Source organism: Mauremys reevesii, linkage group 4, assembly GCF_016161935.1.
Source record: "Mauremys reevesii isolate NIE-2019 linkage group 4, ASM1616193v1, whole genome shotgun sequence".
Lineage (NCBI taxonomy): Eukaryota > Metazoa > Chordata > Testudines > Geoemydidae > Mauremys > Mauremys reevesii.
The window spans coordinates 106,842,978-106,863,632 of record NC_052626.1 but is presented as its reverse complement, the minus strand read 5'-3'; the positions used below and the strand labels follow the sequence as shown (position 1 = coordinate 106,863,632).

General features: G+C 42.4%; 1 protein-coding gene across 4 annotated transcripts in view; it reads left to right on the top strand.

Annotated features, from left to right (window-relative positions):
* Positions 1-20,655, top strand: part of KCNQ1 (potassium voltage-gated channel subfamily Q member 1) — a 552,595-nt gene that overhangs the window by 163,030 nt on the left and 368,910 nt on the right. For all 4 annotated transcript variants that reach the window (XM_039537861.1, XM_039537860.1, XM_039537864.1 and 1 more), the window contains exons 3-6: positions 6,771-6,897; positions 11,618-11,696; positions 12,757-12,853; positions 13,897-14,037. In XM_039537861.1, the coding sequence (XP_039393795.1) occupies positions 6,771-6,897; positions 11,618-11,696; positions 12,757-12,853; positions 13,897-14,037 (444 nt within the window). The remainder of the gene's footprint in view (positions 1-6,770; positions 6,898-11,617; positions 11,697-12,756; positions 12,854-13,896; positions 14,038-20,655) is intronic.

Genomic DNA, 20,655 nt, shown 5'->3' with positions numbered 1-20,655 from the left:
CGGGGGGGGGGGGGGAGATTTATGAATTGCACAATGCAGGATGATGAGGAGGAGAATCATCTTTTTGTGAAAATGAATGAGGAAGGCTGTTGAATAAATACCATAAGATGAGACAGCAGACAGGGCAAAAATAATCAGTTATAGGAAAATGGTTAGCCTCTGTGTAAACAGTGCTAATCATGCAAAGTTTCCTATAGGAAAAAATATAGACTGCAGGGCTTACACTGAATCTTTAATGGTTTCTGACTGTTCCTTTCCATTCTGGATCTGCAGTAAGGGAGATTTAGGTTAGATATTAGGAAAAACTTTCTAACTATAAGGATAGTTAAGCACCGGAATAGGCTTCCAAGGGAGGGTGTGGAATCCCCATCATTGGAAGTTTTTGTAAACAGGTTGGACAAACACCTGTTGGGGTGACTTCTTGAAGTCCCTTCCAGCCCTACATTTCTGTGATTCTGTAATATATTGTCTGTACTACAAAAGGGGTGTGTGTGAGAGTGTGCGTGATAGAGAGAGGAGAAGAATATACACGCACGTTCTGGGGTTGAAATCCTGCCCAATAGAAGTCAATGGGAGTTTTGTCATTGACTTCACTGCAGGTCTGGCTCCAGACCCCAGCGCGCCAAGCGCGCACTTGGGGCGGCATTTTGCCGGCAGGGCGGCAGGCAGCTCCGGCGGACCTTCCGCAGTCATGCCTGCGGAGGGTGCACTGGTCCCGCGGCTCGGGTGGACCTCCTGCAGGCATGACTATGGATGCTCCACCGGAGCCGCGGGACCAGCGCGCCCTCCGCAGGCACGTCTGCAAGAGGTCCCCCGGAGCCACGGGACCGGCGACCGGCAGCACGCCCCCTGCGGCGTGCCGCCCTGCTTGGGGCGGCCAAATTCCTAGAGCCGCCCCTGCTTCACTGAGGCCAGGATTTCACCCCTGTCTCTTTTTAAATACTGTGAATTGGATCCTGCAAGGTGCTGAGCACACACTGGCATTTATCCAGCAAAAGCACTTAAGCATGTGCTTAAAGTTACGTATGTGAGTAGTGCTGTTGAATTCAATGGGATTTCAGTTGTGTGTGTGCTTAAGTACTTGGCTGGATTGGAGTCATACTGCTCCACCCTCTTCTGCAGGATAGAGCCCTGTATGAATTTCTTCCAGAGACTTTTATGAAGCCCTGAAGTACATGTTCCTGAAATATACAGAAAAGAGTTATTTTATCATTTTGGCAGACATGAGGAGGTTGACACTTCCTCTTGCTTGCCAAATATTCCAGTTTTAAAGACCAGTTAATAGAACATTCTGTGGAAGGGTGGGGGGAAGATGTTGCTGTATGCATAACCGAGTAACTTCAAACTAAAATCAGTAACATAAACTAAGTGTAAAGGCTTGGTGTCATTTCTGTGCACAAATTCTTGCTCAATCTCATCTTTAACCTTTTGGATTTTGTTGCAGAGGAGAGGCTTGCCAAAGATGACTGTATGTGAAAACTCCAGTCAGAAACACAGGTGCTCAGAGAGTGTGCCTTAACATGCAAAGTTATGTTTCAGAAATGCCACACCTGGGGCCTGCTCAAGTGTCTTTTGAAGTCAGTGGAGAAACTCCCATTGCCTTCACTGGGATTTGGAGTAAGCTAGTGAGAAGAAAACTAAGGACATCAAGGCTCAGGTTTTCAAAGGTGCCTAAGGGAGTTAGGTGCCCAACTCCTATTGAAATTCAATACGATTTGATTGTCTGGTTCCTTTTGAAAATTCCAGTCTAAAAATACATACCAGCAGGATCTTCATAGGCCCCAGAGTTATCGTACTATGCTCCCAGTTGTGACTAAGGGGGAAATAGAAAGGCAAAACAAGCAGCTTTTCCAACTCTCTTTCATCATAAGCTTCACTTATTCAAAACATGAGTAGGTTTGGGTAAATATTATTTCATTCTAATTAAAAACATTTATAAAAGGCTTTACTGATGTCCAGTAACTTGGGACTAATTTATGGAACTCTGAAGATAGAAGCGTGATACTCTTACCCTGTTTTTAATGTTTTCCATTGCTATTAGTTTAACCCACATCAGTCAGTGCCAAATATACTAGATAAGGAATTTTGGCAAACGCTAAACTTTCTAAAGTAAAGATAAAGGCTCTGCAGGAGAAGCTAAAATGTTTTGGCTTTTAACATTTTTTAATGTTGTTTTTAACTTGTAAAGATTGAGTGTAAGATATTTGAAAAAAAAAATTAAACTGAAACCTCCTATATATTTGATAGCAGTTTTTGGCACTTTCAGTTTCTCAATATGCATCGTTCTGAGTATGTGGAAAACATAATTTTCTTTTTTCTTTCTTTCTTTTTTTAAAATCTCTGCTACAGTCAAGTCAGGACGTTTACCTTCTTGTTGACTTTTTCTCCAAGTCTGTGTGCTTACCTGTTTGCCTAGGCTATCTGATCTTGCTGCATTCTATATATTTCAACTAACATAGTGCAACTTCAAGGGAAAATCCTGCCTTAAGAGAACAATGAGAGGACTGTCTATACTAGGTGAAAAAGTTACATGAAACAGTCGTCTGTAGTGTCTTGAGGTTGCCGGGCCTGCACAATACTATGCATCCACATGCATACAGGTGCTTCCTCGGTCATTTTGCAAGCATTGCTTGTGTCATTTTAATGGTACATCTGTAATGAGGCCTCTAGCTCAGGTTAGGATGATATGGTGTAATCTACAATGGTTTCCCCTTCACGTGGAAGGGGATGCCATAAGAATTACAGCTGCACTGGTTCAGCAAGCCCTCCCAACTCCATTCCATAATGCAGTGCCTTCTGTTTGCAGCAAAAAAGTCTCCTCTTCCAAATCAACCATTCTTTCTCATCTTCCCTGTTCACCCTACCCCTTTCCCTTCCATTTTTCCTTCTCCTCCCTCATTTTCTTTCACTCTGCTGGTTTTGTTTTAAATCTTCTTGTATTCTTGTTCCATTATTGCTGGTCCATGGGTCACATGCAAAAACACATTGGCCTTTTCTAGACAATGCATTCAGTGGACGTGTGCTAACCAAGCAGCCAGAAAAAGTATTTTCAATAAATAATGGGCCAAATTCATCCCTAGTGTAACTCAGATTTATTAAAAGTCTCAGGTGTGAGATGTGACCTACAGTTCTGTTTCATACAAGTGTAACTCTTCATTTAATTGATTTGACGCCTAGTTGACACCAGTGTGAGATGAGAATCAGGCCTCCAGCAACTTTTGTAAAATAGTGCATATTGTTTTAGAAAATTACCATAAAAATCACCAAAACCTCAGCTACTGAAGGGATTGTGAAGGAAATATTCCAGTAGTTCATGAGGACAGCTAAATTTGTCTTTGTAATGACTGTCATGAGTTATATATCAATAACTTTTCTCACTCCTGTCTGCAATTTATCTGGAGTTAACATGTAAATGTAGTGACAAAAATTCATCTGTCACCTCCTCCCCCACTAGATTACTTATTACGCGTATACAAGGCAAGATATTAAAAACACTTTTGTCTGTCACACCGCCACGGGTAGGGGAGGGGGAATTTGCCAGTTGCTAATGGATACCTGGAGTTTTTGTGTATGACCATGAAGAACAGCTTGTGCACTTTCACCCCTGATGTTCCCTGAATAACTTGGGTCTCATTTAGGTCAATAAGCCTTTATCAAAACGTCAGGAGTGAAAAATGTGTCTTGGTGTAAGCCGACTGGTCGTTCCCTCCAGTCACAGGAGTCTATAGAACAATCAATGTTCTCTAAGCTTGTCTGCATGTCACGCAAAGAACTGGATGACAGTAACCATTGACTACATGTCTGTTTCATTGTCTTTGGGACAGCCCACATTTGCATACTTGCCAGTGTTCCTGTTATCCAATGAACCATGGAGAGTCTTTAAAAAAAAAAAAACCACACAACTCTAATGCAAATTTCGCACACAAAAAACACACACATTTAAAAAAACCAACAAAACACAGCCAAGGCTTTGGTTTCCCCCTTTTTGTTATAATAATGAAACTATAATCTTGATAATCCTACAGTTTTTGATACAAAAATTGCATTTGTTATTGTGCATAAAATTTAACTTTCCCATTTTTCCTTTCAAGAAAATCTTTTCTTTTTTTGTTTTGTTAATCCCCATTGGGCAGTCTGAACGCTATTGTGTGTACAGCACATATGAGTTGAGGCCATAGGTTTGTTGCTCAAATAACTTCTTTTGTATGAAAGAAACAGCTAGCTCTCTGCTTAATGATTTGTCATTGGCTTTCACTGAGGGAGTTTCCTTCATATTAGTCATGAAAGAGGCTATATTAGCCTGCTACGATATAGAAATGTACTAATATATTATATCTTATAAATCAGTACAATGTCATAAACAAAATAGACAACAGTCTTGTCTTAGTACTAATCACTATTTTAATAGACAGGATAGAGTTCTCATTTGAATTTCAGTGTAGGTTTAAAATGTATTTAATTTAGCTAAACAAAAGGGGAATCCTACTGCATGTGAAGTTACTGTGTTAGGCATAGTATATTGTATTGTTTTGTATTGTGTTACAAATGAATGCCCATTAGGTTTTCAAAAAATGTTGTTGTAGCAAATGTTTCTGAATAAAATTCTCCCAAGGTTTCCTGTTTATTCCTTCCACACATTAGAATAGACTATGGTCCAGATCCTCAGCTGATGTAAATTGGCCAATTTCCATCTTTATAGCAGCCAAGGACCCAGCCAATATCATTTAATTTTCTTGAACCCGGAAAGCTCTTGGGAGCACAGTAACTTTGTAGACAATTGAGATAGCTATCCTGTTGCACCTGGCAACAACTTACAGACAGCCTGGGGTATTAGAGCCCGTCATGTTAAGAGAAGGAATGTTGGCTGATGTCCTCCTGCCTTTTGAAAAATGTTGTAGTGTCTTTAACTTGCACCTGCATGACTTAGCTACCAGGGATGAGCAGTTTAATGCACCATCAGAATGCTGGAATTTTAGAGCCCAGTCCGACTCCCATTAAGGTCTGTGGACTGGGCCCATGATAAATAAGCATCATTGCTCTTTTTTTTCCCTCAGCAGCCCTATTGTTCTTTTAACCTCTAAAGCAATACTCTGATTGACGTCAGTGGGACTAGTATTTCGCCTTAAGTACTTTAATTAATTAAAAATACCCTTGTGTGTAAGCTAAAAGTGGTCACTTTCTTCAGCACTTTTCTTCTATCATCATCATCATCATCATCATCCAGTTGTGCAATATCATGACATACAGGCATAGATGTCACAGACTAGTAATATTATTTAGCCTTAGAGGACAAATGTTGATTAGCAGCATGCCCTATTCTCTTCAGCAACAATTGGGCTCCTCAGATGCTGAAGAACTGCTTGGCTTTTGTCATTCTAGTTTACTCAGACACCAAACTGCTCCAACAAACCATTGGTGCATGCAGTGTTGTTGTCGCTGTGTCAATCTCAGGATATTAGAGAGGCAAGGTGGGTGAGGTACTATCTTTTATTGGACCAACTTCAGCTTGTCTCCCTCACCAACAGAATTTGGTCCAATAAAAGATATTATCTCACCCATCTTGTGTCTCCAACAAACCAAGCAGTTTAGTTCTAAAATATAATTAAAAGGCAATAGAACATTATACCTCATGAACATTTTAACGTTACATGCCAAGTCCTGGGTATTTTCATTTAGAAGCCACAGCTTCTATTAAAGATGGTTATTTTCCCTTTTTGCTCTAAATAGGGGATGATTTCTACTTGGAGCTAAGCTCGGCTATTCAGTGAGGCTAGATACTAATTGAATGTGGCTTCTAAATAAAAGAAATATGGGATTGCAACTTTCTGTTACTTTGAAAAAATATAATCAAAACTCCTTCACACGCTAATTGACAAAAAGCTACCGTCTGGGGATTTCAAACACAGATAAAAGTGCATTGAAAATCATACTAAGTTCCAATTTTGTATTGTTCTTTCCCTGACAGATGCAGATGGATGTTAGACCCTTCCAGTTCATTCACTGTACACTTTGGAAACTCCTGGGTCAGTCCCCTGAAATGTTTAATGTTCAGTCTGGTAGCATCGCTGCCACAGAACTGTGTTTTAACCAAATTCCTGAACCATATTCTTGTACATGTCTTACAAAAGCTCAGAACTTTAGCCCCGTTTTGGACCATAGTTATCAACCCTCACTTCACTTTGTTCCATAGGTGAACTCCTAACCCTGCTGAAGACTCCCATTGACTTTAGGGGCTGGGGGCAGGATTTCACCCCATGTTTTAAAACTGCCTGGAAACTATCAAGCTGTAACCTGGTACCAGAAATGTTACTTTTAAAAGTGTGAGTTGCACTTAGGCTATGGGTAAATGGCTGGCTAAGATGATACTGCAAATGGTGTGTACAGTGTACTTTTTCTGGAAATGAGATAGACTAGCAAAATATTTGTCTTGTGAACGTAGAGTCTCCTTGTTTTCTTTGGCTAAGTCAAGCAACTCTCTGTTTGAATTATTGAAGCCAAGTAAATTTATACAGAATGGTTTCAGTTTTAGCACATAGAGAAGATCCAAACAGCGTGCCATTCTGGTATTTAAACATATTCTTTATCATACATTTCCCATTGCTTACACAGTTTTCCTGAGGGTTTGTAGTTTGGATCTTCTTGGCATATTGCATACTTTTCTTCTTTCCAAGTTTTACGTTTCATTTTCTGAGTTCCTTAATGTCATCTGAGAGAAGAGAGAGAATATGTAAACTAGAAAATTAATCTAGTTCCCTATCTTTTTCCCCTAGGAAATTGTATTAGTGGTGTTTTTTGGAACGGAGTATGTGGTTCGCCTATGGTCAGCAGGATGCCGTAGTAAATATGTTGGATTATGGGGAAGGCTTCGTTTTGCTAGGAAGCCTATTTCTATCATTGGTAAGTATACATGATTTGAACATGTCATAATTACTAAGAAAAAGCCACATTCCTATAAACACCTTGAACATTTAAAAATAAATGGAGTTTCCCTAGAGATTCCAGCCAAGTTAGAACAAGAACATTTGTCACTAGTATCTGCGCAGAATTGAACATTCTGAGGAATCTGTGGCATTGTTAGTTCCTTCTTTTTAAAAAAAAAATCTTTCAACTTGATTCTCTTTCCCAGAAAAGAGAGACTTTCCTTTCGCAGTTGAACTGAAGTTTTGCCAGAAATAACAGACTTGCATACTATCCTGTCTCTCTAAATGGCTTTTATAACTTCAGCATTGCACACATCTTGTAATGGCTACAACTGTTTATTTTTAAACAAAACCAAATGACCTCTATATGTTATGTCCATCTTAATATTTTAATGTTAGTTTATTCTGGTTTTTTGATTGAGCTACCTAGAGCACACTGGTGTCGGGCAGGTGACGTGTAATTATAAACTATTATTTTCATGCTCATAGGGTGAGATTTTTTTTTCCAAAGGCACATGTGGAAGTTAGGCACCCAGCTGCCTTTGACTTTCAGTGGAAGGTGGGTGTTTAACTGGCCTATGTGGCCTTTAAAATCTCCTCCTTAATTCCTTGAATGCTTCAGCTAGTAAAGATTTTCAGAATACTTGCCCTGCAGTAGGACCTAGGAACCATAGAAAATCAGGGTCCCATTCTGCTAGGCACTGTACAAAGAGTAGTAGACAGTGTTTGCCCTGAAGAGTTTACAACCTAAATAGACAAGACAGAGAAAGGGGTTTAGTTATACCAGTGGGCATCCATATCTTCATGGGGATGACTGCGGAATTTCTACAGGCAATGGACAAAAATGCTGCACCCTAGTAATTCATAAGAGCACAGAATTGTTCATTAATTCATGGCTTAGCCTCTCTATGTCTGTATTATATAACGGTATTCCATATGTGACTGTAAAGCCTGGTCTACACTATGCGTTTAAACTGGTTTTAGGAGCGTAAAACCGATTTAACGCCACACCCGTCCACACTAAGAGGCCCTTTATATCGGTATAAAGGGCTCTTTAAACCGGTTTCTGTACTCCTCCCTAACGAGAGGAGTAGCGCTAATATCGGTATTAACATATCGGATTGGGGTTAGTGTGGCCGCAGATCGACGGTATTGGCCTCCGGGCGGTATCCCACAGTGCACCACTGACCGCTCTGGACAGCAATCTGAACTCGGATGCAGTGGCCAGGTAGACAGGAAAAGCCCTGCGAACTTTTGAATATTTCCTGTTTGCCCAGCGTGGAGCTCCTATCAGCACGGGTGGTGATGCAGTTAAAAATCAAAATAAAGAAAGAGCTCCCGCATGGACCATGCAGACGTGATCGCTGTAAGGGCAGGCAAATCTGTTCTATCAGCGCTCCGTTACAGAAGACGAAATTCAAAATCATTTTTTAAATATTTCCAGACAGACGCCATAGCAGGGACTCAGCGCACTGCTGCGTGACGAGCGTAACGGAAAGCCAAAGAATCAAATGGACGCTCATGGACTGGAGGACTCAAGCTATCCCACAGTTCCTGCAGTCTCTGAAAAGCATTTGCATTCTTGGCTGAGCTCCAAATGCTTCTAGGGTCAAAAACAGTGTCCACGGTGGGTCAGGGCATAGCTAGGCAATTTACGCACCCCCCCCACCCACTCCCAGAAGTGAAAGGGAAAACAATCCTGTCTTGACTCTTTTACATGTCACCCTATCTTTACTGAATGCTGCAGATAGACGCGATGGTGCAGCACTCAACACCAACATCCTTGCTCCCCCCCTGCCATGGGTGGCTGATGGTACAATAAGACTGAAACCTATCGTCATCATCAGCCTATTGGCACATGGGGCAGTGCAAAAGGACTGGTAACCATGCGTACTAGCATCCGTCAGGTCGATCAAGGGCGCCTGGCCCTAATTTTTCCTGGTAGATGGTACAATATGGCTGATAACCATCATCATCATAGCAGCAGGGGGCTGAGCTTCATCAGCCCCCACCCTTCATGTGTAAAGAAAAGATTCAATTGCCCCTGGACTAGCAGCAGGATGCTGGGCTCCTGTCCTCCACACTCCTTAATGTCCTATGTGGACTATCATAGCAACTGGAGGCTGCCTTCCACTCATTTCTCACTAACAAGTATTCCTGCACTCTTTATTACTTCATCACACAAGTGGGGGGACAATGCTATGGTAGCCTAGGAAGGCTGGGGAAGAATGGAATGAACAGGTGGGGTTGTTGCAGGAGCACCCCCTGTGAATAGCATACATCTCATAATCTATGCAGGATCTGACACAGAGCAGCTGTGCTCTCTGGTTCTCTGATACAGTGGTTCTCTAGTACACTTGCCCATATTCTAGGCAGGACTGATTCTATTTTTAGATACCAAAAAGGAGGGATTGACTCAGGGAGTCATTCCCAATTTTGGCTTTTGCGCCCCTGGCTAAGAGCAGCAAATGGAACAGTGCAAAAGGACTGGTAGCCATGCCCATCTTATTACCAATTTATGGTATGGTAGATGGTACAATATGGCTGATAACCATCTCTGCTATCATGCAAAAGCAAAAGCATGCAGCTGTGTAGCACTGCTGAATCGCCTCTGTGAGCGGCATCTAGTACACATACGGTGACAGTCACAAAAGGCGAAACAGGCTCCATGATTGCCATGCTATGGCATCTTCCAGGGCAATCCAGGGAAAAAAAGGCATGAAATGCTTGTCTGCCGTTGCTTTCCCAGCGGAAGGAGTGACTGACGACATTTACCCAGAACCACCCGCGACAATGATTTTTGCCGCATCAGGCACTGGGATCTCAACCCGGAAATTCAAAGGGGGGGGGGGAGGCTGCGGGAACTACGGAATAGCTACCCACAGTGCAATGCTCCAGAAATCGACGCTAGCCTCGGACCGTGGACGCACACCACCTATTTAATGTGTTTAGTGTGGCCGCGCACACTCGATTTTATACAATCTGTTTTGTTAAACCGGTTTATGTAAATTCGGAATAATCCCGTAGTGTAGACGTACCCTAAGTGTCATGCACTTTTGACTGCTTCCCCAGTGCTCTGTCCGTTAATCCATCTCTCCTGAAATTACTACTAGCATTCCAAATCCCTGCTTCAAACAGTGGCCGTTTTTTTTTAAACATGCTGTAAAGTTGTTTCCTTCTTTTTCCAAAATGAGTACTTTCTTCCCAAAATTACCCTTGCCTGAGCCCAGGCTTTACAGTGTTCGGCCCTAGAGCAATGGCGCTCTTAACATACTTTAAGGATAGATCTCTCTCAAACTGTGAGGATTTTATATGCCAGTTGTCGCAATCCAGGGCAACTGACCCTGTATTCTCCCCTCCATGATCCAACTAGGGCACTCACTCTAGGATCCTGGCTCCTCAGTTGTCATCTCTTTTGGGTGGAGACCCATGTCTCTCTCCCTTCTGAGCTGGGGTTTTCCAGGCTGCACAGTTCCCAGCCTACACCGTGATATCCCCAGCAAGACAGACTGCCTGCACCTTGCTTTCTCTCCAAGGGCTATACACGGTGTAATTGCCAACGGTTACAAGTTACTCCACAGGTTTTTCTAAGCAAGCACCTCTGTTCTTAAGGTAAAAGCTTTACAGAGAAAACAATAAAATAGCCTACACACATACTAAAAGTCTTATCAGAGGTCACCTTATGCTAACCGTGTCAATCCTTCCAAACCTTCCTCAAGGATTGCCCCCCTCTTTGGACAGAAGGCCTGGTCTGTTTGCTGGATCAGAAGGAAGGCACTCAGTCAGTTTAAACTCAGGCTGTTAATCCAAAATCCTTTTTGTCTGTTGCTCCCTGGAAAATCCATTTTAAACTATATAAATATATGAGCCTCTCCAGGTGGTGGTTCCTCTCTGGAAGCATTACTACCTTAGTAAATTTGCATAATCACCTCCCTCTTTTCTTAGTTCCTGGAGGAGCTGTGGTCATCCTCCCCCAGGGAATTACATACAGTCTCTGGCCCACAATGATACATAAACTCAATACAGTAAGATCTCACAAAGATATCACAGGTAATTGCCTATCTGCCACACCAGGTAGAGCTTTATGCTAATGGAAGGGGGTGATTCCCAACTTGCTATTGGTATGCAGGTCTTGTTTCTATCCCTGGTAGGCTCCAAGATATCAGACCTTACATCCTGACAATATTCTGTATAGTAAAGTGATTTTAGTTAGTTTTTAGATGCTTGTAAAATCTATTAGTTACACTTTTCACTCTTCTCCGGGTCTCAACAATTGGATTCATGTTACTAAGTCACCTGATTTTATAGATGAAAGTAGTGAAAACTTGTGCCTGTACATTTTAAAAACAGCTATGAGAAAACACTGTAAAACATGTAGAGGATATAGAACGTATAATAGTGTTTTTTGACACTATTGGAATGATCTGTGTCACATCTAGTTTTGCCACTAATTAAAAATGTAGCCATCCCTTACACATGGCAATAAAACCATTTTTACTACAGCATTATGTATTTTCTTTCTATATTACAGCAGAGGTGTTGAGATATAGAATCCCAAAACTTTATTTGGATAGCTGTCTAAAAATTCAACCCTTCTCTCAGTTAAAATAATATCAGCATTGGATTTAAATCACAATCTTGTCAAAGCATTGCATGAAGCCTTGAACTCATTATCTTCACTTATTTTTATTTTCCAGATTTAATTGTAGTTGTTGCTTCAATGATAGTTCTTTGTGTGGGCTCCAAAGGTCAAGTCTTTGCAACCTCAGCTATCAGGTAATAATTATCAATAATTGAAGAGAATATGGTCTGTTTTGATAATAGTTTATTATTCCACTGTCTCCTCTCCCTGTAACAGTTCTTAAATTCTAGAAGTGGTCACCGCTTTGGCATCTGTGTTGATACAACAGACCAGATTTTGATCTCAGTTACCATGCACTGGTGTAGATCAGAATAATTCCCTCACATCTTCCCACTTATAATAATGAAATTGTATATACTGTAATAACACTAGAGCATCACAAAAACTTCATCTACAAAATAGTAATATGCACTCAAATTTTGTTCATGTTTGCCAGCTAGTTGTATGGTTTTTACCAACATTTTTGTTTTTTGGATATCTACTGTGTTTTTAAGGCTGTTCTTAATAGTATATTTGGAGTTAGAGGTTGACTGTTGGAAAAGATATTGAGGGAAGTTCCATGTGCCAACAATTGACTGAACATATCTCGTGTGTTCAGGTGGGTCAGCCTGGCTGGCTTTGCTGAATGATGCGTTGAATTTTAGTTGCAGTGATGCTCTGTGACTGTGGTGGCTCTCTGCTGCGAAGCATATCCTGTAGTTGCTTGGAGCATTATTTCCATGATCAACTATGTAAAAGTTTCTGGAAACTCAAATTGTTCTCTAGCCCAGTAGATGAAAAGACCAAAGAAAAGGTGGCTAAATTTCTAGCTGTGGAAAGTCATCTGTTTCTGCCCATTCTGCTTCCCTTCTGAAACTCTTAAAAGATAGCACCAGATTCGTGAAGATCAGCCAGGGAACAATCTCCATAATATTCACAATCTGTTTCTAGAATTCATGAATCACTGGGCATTCCTGCCAACCATACAAGTGAAAACCTATTCCCCTTCCCCTACAGCTGCTCACATTTGTCTAATAGGCTGAGCGGAATAAAAGATGAGGGAAAGGGAGGAACCTGTAAGCTTAATATAGTAACCTGACTGTGATGTAATCAATGTATTTTAATTTATCATTTGAAAAAAGCTTCCCCTCCCCCTGTATCGCTTCTCTTGTATCCTCAGACCCTGGCTTCACTTACTTAAAATTTGTATTCCAGGGGTATCCGCTTTCTCCAGATCCTACGAATGCTGCATGTTGACCGTCAGGGTGGCACATGGAGACTGTTGGGATCAGTAGTTTTCATACACAGACAAGTAAGTTAGATCTGACATGGGGACAATGCTTGAACAGAATAAGAAAACAATTTTTCTCGGTTATAGCCATTTTCAGGTCTTCTGTGTCACACCAGTGTACCTGAATTCAGTCATTATACTGCTACAGCATAGACAGCTATTATTCTTTAAAATACATATTGCAGGTTTGCAAAATAGACGTCTGTGGTTTGCCAGGAGCATTTAATATTAAGCTAAATTAACGGAGGGTTTGAGCTGCTGACTATTATTGAACCCAAGTTCCCTTGCGATATGGTTCTAAAGAGAGAAACTGCAGAGGTTTGGTGCATCAGGAATTAGTCCTGATCTCCTTCTATTTTGTGTGCCCAATTGCTGTGCAGGAGGAGATAGGATAATATTTGAAATAAATAAGTTGGTTAAAAACATGCAAAAACACTGCCCCAGTGATTACCTGTGAATTATAATCTATCATGTAAACACTATGGTATAAAAGCATGGAATGTAGGCAGATGTCTTCTTGTTGTTAAATATATGAACTTAGGAACATGTGGTGATTGTTTCAATTAATTAAATACTGTTGCTTTACTGTGTTTAAAGGACAACAGGTAAATTCCCCAAGTTTAAAATTTTCACCTAAGTCCCATTTTTAAAAGTGACTTGGGCATTTAGTAGCCTAAGTTTCACTGAATTTCATTGACTCTCAGTAAGACTTAAGCTTCTAAGTGCCCAGGTCGCTCGAAATTTTTACCTAACAGCTAATTTTCAATTGCAACCCCACCAGATATTTTGCAAAAGTCATGAACAGTTATTTTGACATCCAGAATCTGCGACTGAAGCACACATACATTTCTGTAAAACATTGGGCCAGGTCCTCAGCTGAGTTCTGCTGAGCTCACTGGAGCTAGGCAGATTTGCACCAGATGAGAGTCTGATGATCTATTTGAATAAACAGCTGAAATTAACTTTTTTTTTTAACCATGTTAATTATTTTGTAGAAAAACTCCAGTGTCACATAGTTGAAAGCTCTTTAACAGTATTTGTATTTGTTTTTATTCTGCTTTCAGGAATTAATAACTACCTTGTATATTGGGTTTCTGGGCCTGATTTTTTCATCTTATTTTGTGTATTTGGCTGAAAAAGATGCTGTGAATGATTCAGGACAAACAGAGTTTGGCAGCTATGCAGATGCCCTGTGGTGGGGAGTAGTAAGTATGGTATATTTTTCAATATAAAATGACAGCTAACATCCTACATTGTTTACTAATATGAAAAACTTCCAGTATGTGTGGGAGAACAGAACTCAGATTAAAATAGCCTCATTGCTATAGAATCTTCTGTCACTCTTTTGATATCGTGTGAGGCCATCAGATAATGGTGCAGAAATAGTAAATTGTGGATATTTTATTTATTTTTATTAGTAAAGGGGGGTGAACCCTTTAAAATGATTTGGAACAATCAAGCCATGCAAATAACTAACCTATATATGTGTTCTCATTACTTTTACCCTTGTCCTCCCTTTTGGTACCCTCCTATTGTTTGTTACATTAATTTGTTGTAACTTCTCTTAACATAGGGTTAGTTCCTTTTAGGTGTTCAGCATTCTAGCCTTGGTTCAGTATAACACACAAGTCCTAGCTTATCTTTAAACACATTGGGTAATCCTTTTGAAGCCAGTAAGGCTACTCACATGCTGAAAATTAAGCATGTGTATTGGGGACAGAGTGCTCAGCACCTCTTAGGATCAAGCCCAGGCATTGTAAGCACTTTGGAGCAGGGAACATCGCTCGTCCTTTGAGTTTATACAGTGCCTAGCACAATGATACCCCAATCTTGACCACCTAGTGTCCTCTTGCATGTCTAATATATGGAATTTATAAGGTGGTTCTTGTGATAATATCTAGGCACCCTTACATAACAATACTATCTATGTGCTGCATAGTTGGTATGAACATTTTAGAACACCCCTAAATACATGTTCTGCTGCTCTTGTGTTCTAAACATCATTCATTAGGCTGTGAATGATGGTAAACTTTATTCTTTTCAGCTACCCTAACGGTACGATTGATGGAATGATTCCATGGCACCTCTCAGCTAAGGCAAGAGTCAGAACTTAGGCTTACTGACTCCAGAGTTGTTCATTTGCTTATTCCAATAAATGCACTAATTTTGTTGCCTCTACTAATGATGATTGACCTCTCGCTCTCTCTTGTATTGTCCTTTCATATACACATATTAAATTATCAGCCATGTTCTGAGAGTTTTATTTTGTATTTACCTTTCCTTTCTTTTCCCTCTCTGAATTATAAGAGTGTAGACTGAATTAGTAGACTGTCACAGTGGTTGCATTGTATGTCAAAAAGTACCTTTTTTACCTGGGTGATAGTTATCATAAGGCAAATAAGATCATCCATGCCCTCCCTCATTATTTCCTGGCGGTGTCCTTGCTATTGCTGCATGACTGTTCTTAGTAAATGGAACCATATTCATTAAGCATTCCAAATCCTTAAAAGGAATACATTGCATGGACATCACCAGTGATTCAGCATATGCATTTCCATAATGCACTTTATTTTTGGAGTCTTATCTTTTGAGACTTTAAATCACATGGCAGACTTTGATTTTTAACAATAGTGAGACTAAGAACTGTAGGTCACAGGAAGAAAAAGTGTAGCACTATATTTGTCTGACCTGCAGTCTTGACCAGGAGGATGTGTTCTTTCTGGAGAGTTTTATTTATTTATTTATTTTGCTCGTGTTTAGTCTCCTAAATTTCTACACATGGTACCACTTGCTTTTCCAGCACTAAAACATGTATTGATGAGCATGTCAACTGCAGGTCTCCTGCTGCTGAAGTGTATAAGTATACCTCTCATGAGTCCACCAATTTATTATGCTACTTAGGCTATTATTACGAACTTTATAGCTTTTTCTCTTCCTGTCCACCACGACTAATAAAGACTAATACTAGGATGAGAAAACTTGCTGTTCAGCACAAGGAAGTGGCAATTTGGCAAGTAATTTTTTCAGGGCTTTCCTGATGATAAAGCATATTTTTCTCCTCCTTCAGTGCCAGGTTCACATGACACTTAAATTAACAGTGTCAGATGCAGCCACATCTCAATATTTTCACCTTGATCTTAGCAATGAAAGTTGTACCTCTGCCAGGCATGACTGGTTCACTAGAATTAGAGTAAAGCTTTTCTTAGCTGGAGTGAGACCAATAAGCTTCTAAAAACATAGGCAGGCCTTGCTTTAGGGAATAAGATGATCAGTTGTGGGAGTAATACATACTACTTCTCTCCATCGCCCTGATTATGACAAAGTTATGTATTTGGTACATTTAATAATGGGGAGATTCTTCTGATGAAGCCTGCATCATACTGCAGGACATTGCTGGAGATATGGTTCTAGATTAGATGAATTCCCCAGTCCAAGTATTTTAATTTAAAATATACGTTTTAATACCCTAATTAATCTCTAGGTGGAGAATGCTATGGAAATCTAGACTAGCTATGATAGAAATAAAGGATAACAGTCAAGAGGTCTTAATCAAAGAGGAACAGTTGCAATTGCCTGGCCAGCCATATATGAAAAATACATCATAGACCACTGCTGCTACCTGGGATTGAGCCACTAGGATCCCCAGGCTCCTGACCAGTATGGCAAAGCAAAGCACAGGCCTAGTCCTTGCATAATTGGTACGGACACTTCCCTTTCTTCCATTTCTCTGGATGCTTCCACCTACTAGTATGATGCATACATCTGCTTCCATGTAATCAATGTTGACTCTCAGTCTTTCATCCCAGGCCTTGTCCCATCGAGGCAAGGGACTGGAAAAAGAATAAAATTATAAAAGCTGGGTTTGATGGGAAGGACACGCAAAGGAGATGAGTTACATCACCATACTGATGGCTACAACCCAGTGGAGGATGATCAAACAGAGAGGAAGGATTGTCCAGTGGAAAAGTGGTCCCAGGCACTATCCTAGGACTTGGGAGACCTGGACTCAAGTCCTGCTCTGCCACAGACTTCCTGTGTGATCTTGGTCAAGTCACTTAGCCTCTCTGTTCCTCAGTTACCCATCTGTGAAATGGGGATGATAATTCCCTACATCACAGAGCTGTTGTGAGGAGAAATACATTAAAGATTGGGAGGCACTCAGATGCTAGCATAATGGGAGCCACAGAAGTATATGAGAGAGAATTTCTCACAATAGCGTCTAGTGGCATTGGACCTTTTGGGATCTGACATGAGGACTATTAGGAAGACAGAGCAAGTACCCAGCATGGCTATCCAGGACTACCCGGGGTGGGAGGGGGGCAAGTGGGGCAACTTGCCCCGGGCCCCGCAGGGACCCCCACGAGAATGTCGGAGGCTCCCTCCCACCTCTGCCTTCCCCCATCCCCTGGCGCCTCAGCGCGCCACATCCAGGAGCAGCCCTGGACAGAGCTAAAGCGGCGTGGCTCCAGCGGGGCCTGAGCTCCTCCCACTCAGAGCCGTGTGGTAAGGGGGCGGGGCTGCAAGCTGCGGCTGAGCTGCGGGAGCTCAGGTCCTGCCGGAGCCATGCCGCTGCAGCGCTGTCCAGGGCTGCTCCTGGACGTGGTATGCTGAGGCTCCAGGAGAGGGGGGAGGTGAGGGTAAGTGGCATGGTAAAGGGGCCGGGGCCAGGGGGATTGGATAAGGGGCAGGGAGTCCCAGGGACAGTCAGGAGATAGGGAGGGGGCAGAGGTTTGGGGGGTTGGTCGGGGAACGGAGAACAGGGGGTTGGATCGTGGGAGTTCCGGGGGTCTGTCACGGGGCGGGTGGGTGGATAGGGGTTGGGGCAGTCAGGGGACAGGGAGCAGGGGGTTGGTGGGGGGTGGGGTGGGTCTTGAGGGGCGGTGAGGGGACAAGGAGCAAGATGGGTCGGGGCTTCTGAGGGGGGCAGTCAGGGGGCAGGAAGTGGATGGGGGTTGGATAGGGGGCAGGGCCAGGCTGTTTGGGGAGGCACAGGCCTTCCCTACCCTAAAGTTCATTCAGCAGTTTGAGGCTTGCAGACAGCTATTTAACACAAAGAGCCAAGCTGTTATCTTTTCCCTTAGGGCTACCATCCTTTCACTTCTCAAATGCCAAATTATAGTCTTCATTTAATTTCAGTGCTATAGGGAGATTCATGTCAGGGGAGGGTAGCTTCATTTAAAATTAGCCACTTTAGATTAACAGTGATAGAGCCAAGAGAGCCATGGGGGAGGGATCACATGAGAAGAGCAATATCCTACACCACCTACCTCCTTCCCAACCCTCCCAAGGAAGACCCCTCTCTCCTGCATTCCCCAAGGCTTCAGAGGGGTTAATTCAGTGGTTCTCAAACTTTTGTACTGGTGACCCCTTTCACATAGCAAACCTCTGAGTGCGACCCCCCCCTTATAAATTAAAAACACTTTTTTGTATATTTAACACTATTATAAATGCTGGAGGCAAAGCAAGGTTTGAGGTGGAGGCTGACAGCTCACGACCCCCAGTAATAACCTCGTGACCCCCTGAGGGGTCCTGACCCCCAGTTTGAGAACCCCTGGGTTAATTTAATTTTAGCACCCTGTGTCCATTCACATGCATGTGCTATTTTGAGTATTTCAGTTTTCACAACATAGGCTCATCCCAGATTCTGGAAGAAGCTCAAATGCTCAGTTTGTGGAGTATGTACATAAGCTATACTAAAGACAAACCCACAGTAACCATCTCCAGTTTGTGAGGGACCCCATGGAGCCAGTCTATAGGAAACAGATAAATTCATGGAGGTTAAGTCCATTAATGGCTATTAGCCAGGATAGGTAAGGAATGGTGTCCCTAGCCTCTGTTTGTCAGAGGGTGGAGATGGATGGCAGGAGAGAGATCACTTATAGAATCATAGACTTTAATGTCAGAAGGGACCATTATGATCATCTAGTCTGAACTCCTGCACAACGCAGGCCACAGAATCTCACCCACCCACTCCTGCTTGATCATTACCTGTTAGGTTCACTCCCTCTGGGGCACTTGGCATTGGCCACTGTCAGTAGACAGGATACTGGGCTGGATGGATCTTTGGTCTGACCCAGTATGGCCGTTCTTATGTTCTAACCTAAATGAACCCAAAGTTACGGAGACAGATATGAGTCAAGGAAGCCAGCAGAGTATCAGAAACCTGGAAAAATCTCTGACTGGAGGGGCTCAGGCGTTTGGTCACAAGCTGAGGTGGTTCAAAAGTTTTGGATTTTTTTTAAGCAGAATTTTTTAAATTGTTTCTTTAAACAATCAAACACAGCAAGCAGCAAATATTTGGCCACACGCTTCTGAAACCCCAAACCATGTTCAGGTTTTGGCAGACTAATTTCAGCTTTTCAATTAAAAAAGCCAAAACAAATTTTGAAGGAAAGCAGACATTGTCCGTGATTTTTTTCTGTTTTTTTAAAACCCCTAGTTTTCGATCCAAAAGAAGTTTTGACGGAAAATATTTGTCCAACTCTTTTAATGGGCTTTAGTGCCTTTTAGCACTAGCTGATGCTGAGAACCAGTGATACTTTGTAAAGGTGACTTGAAAAGAAGTTTTCTCAAAACTGGGTTTGTTCTGAGATGCGGAAGGGTTTTAAATGTTTATTTTTCCCAGGACCGCCTAGGGGGAGGGAGGGGGCAAGTGGGGCAATTTGCCCCAGGCCCCGCAGGGGCCCCCACGAGAATACAGTATTGCAACTTTTTTGTATGGAAGGGGGCCCTGAAATTGCTTTGCCTCAGGCTCCCTGAATCCTCTGGGCGGCCCTGTGGCTATCTGGATCCCTCTTGGAAGAAGGGCTACTTCAATCCTTGCAAGACCCTGCAAGTGATTCAGTAGACTCAAGCTCAGTGTTGTCAGTGGCTGCTGATAGGTTTAATACAGAACAGGAAGGTTTTTTAGTTTATTTAAAGTATTTCTTTCCACAGTTTTATGTGATCTCAGTAGCTGTGCATCCTTGCTTTAAAACCAATAAAGGCAATGAAAGAAAAGTATGTTAAATACATTATATGGACACTTGGTTCAGGTTAATTGTTAGGAGGTAATTGCTGGCCAAAGTATCGGTACAGTCTTAGGGCTTATCTACTTAAACACTTAGCTCACAGCAAGCTGATATGTAAATCTGCCCCATACTAATCTGCTGTGCATTGTGTCCATGTGAAGCTCCCTAGTGTGCTTTAATCTACTCCCGTTTCAAGGATCCCAGAAGGATCCCAGATGGCAATGCTTGCTGTGAACTAAGTGTTCACCTAGGCAAGCCCATAGTTCCATGGCCAGGTTGGGAAAAAAACAAGACCAAGAGCAGGGCCGGCTCCAGACCCCAGCGTGCCAAGCACGCGCGTGGGGCGGCATTTTAACTGGAGGGTGGCAGGCGGGTCCGGCGGACCTTCCACAGTCATGCCTGCGGAAGCTCCACCGTAGGCGCGGGACCAGCGGCACGTCTGCGGGAGGTCCCGTGGAGGTGCGGGACCGGCGCCCGGCAGCGCGAGCGGCGCAGCGCTCCGCCCTGCTTGGGGCAGCGGAATTCATAGAGCTGCCCCTGACCAAGAGGAATCGGGGAAATCTGGTTTCCATCACCACGTTCTTGATGCCTTCAATAAAAAAAGAGACCTATGGAGTCAGGAGGATGATCAGGAAGGCTGATGAAAGTGACGATAGTTTGAGCAAATGAGGCCAGATTTCCAAGAGCTCAGCACCCAGCAGCTCCAACTCTGACACTCTCAGCCAGTTTTTCAAAGCAGTTCAGTACCGAACTTTCTGAGCTCCTTTGAAAATCTGACTCCATCTATTTTAAAAAAAGGCAGAACTTCCCCTG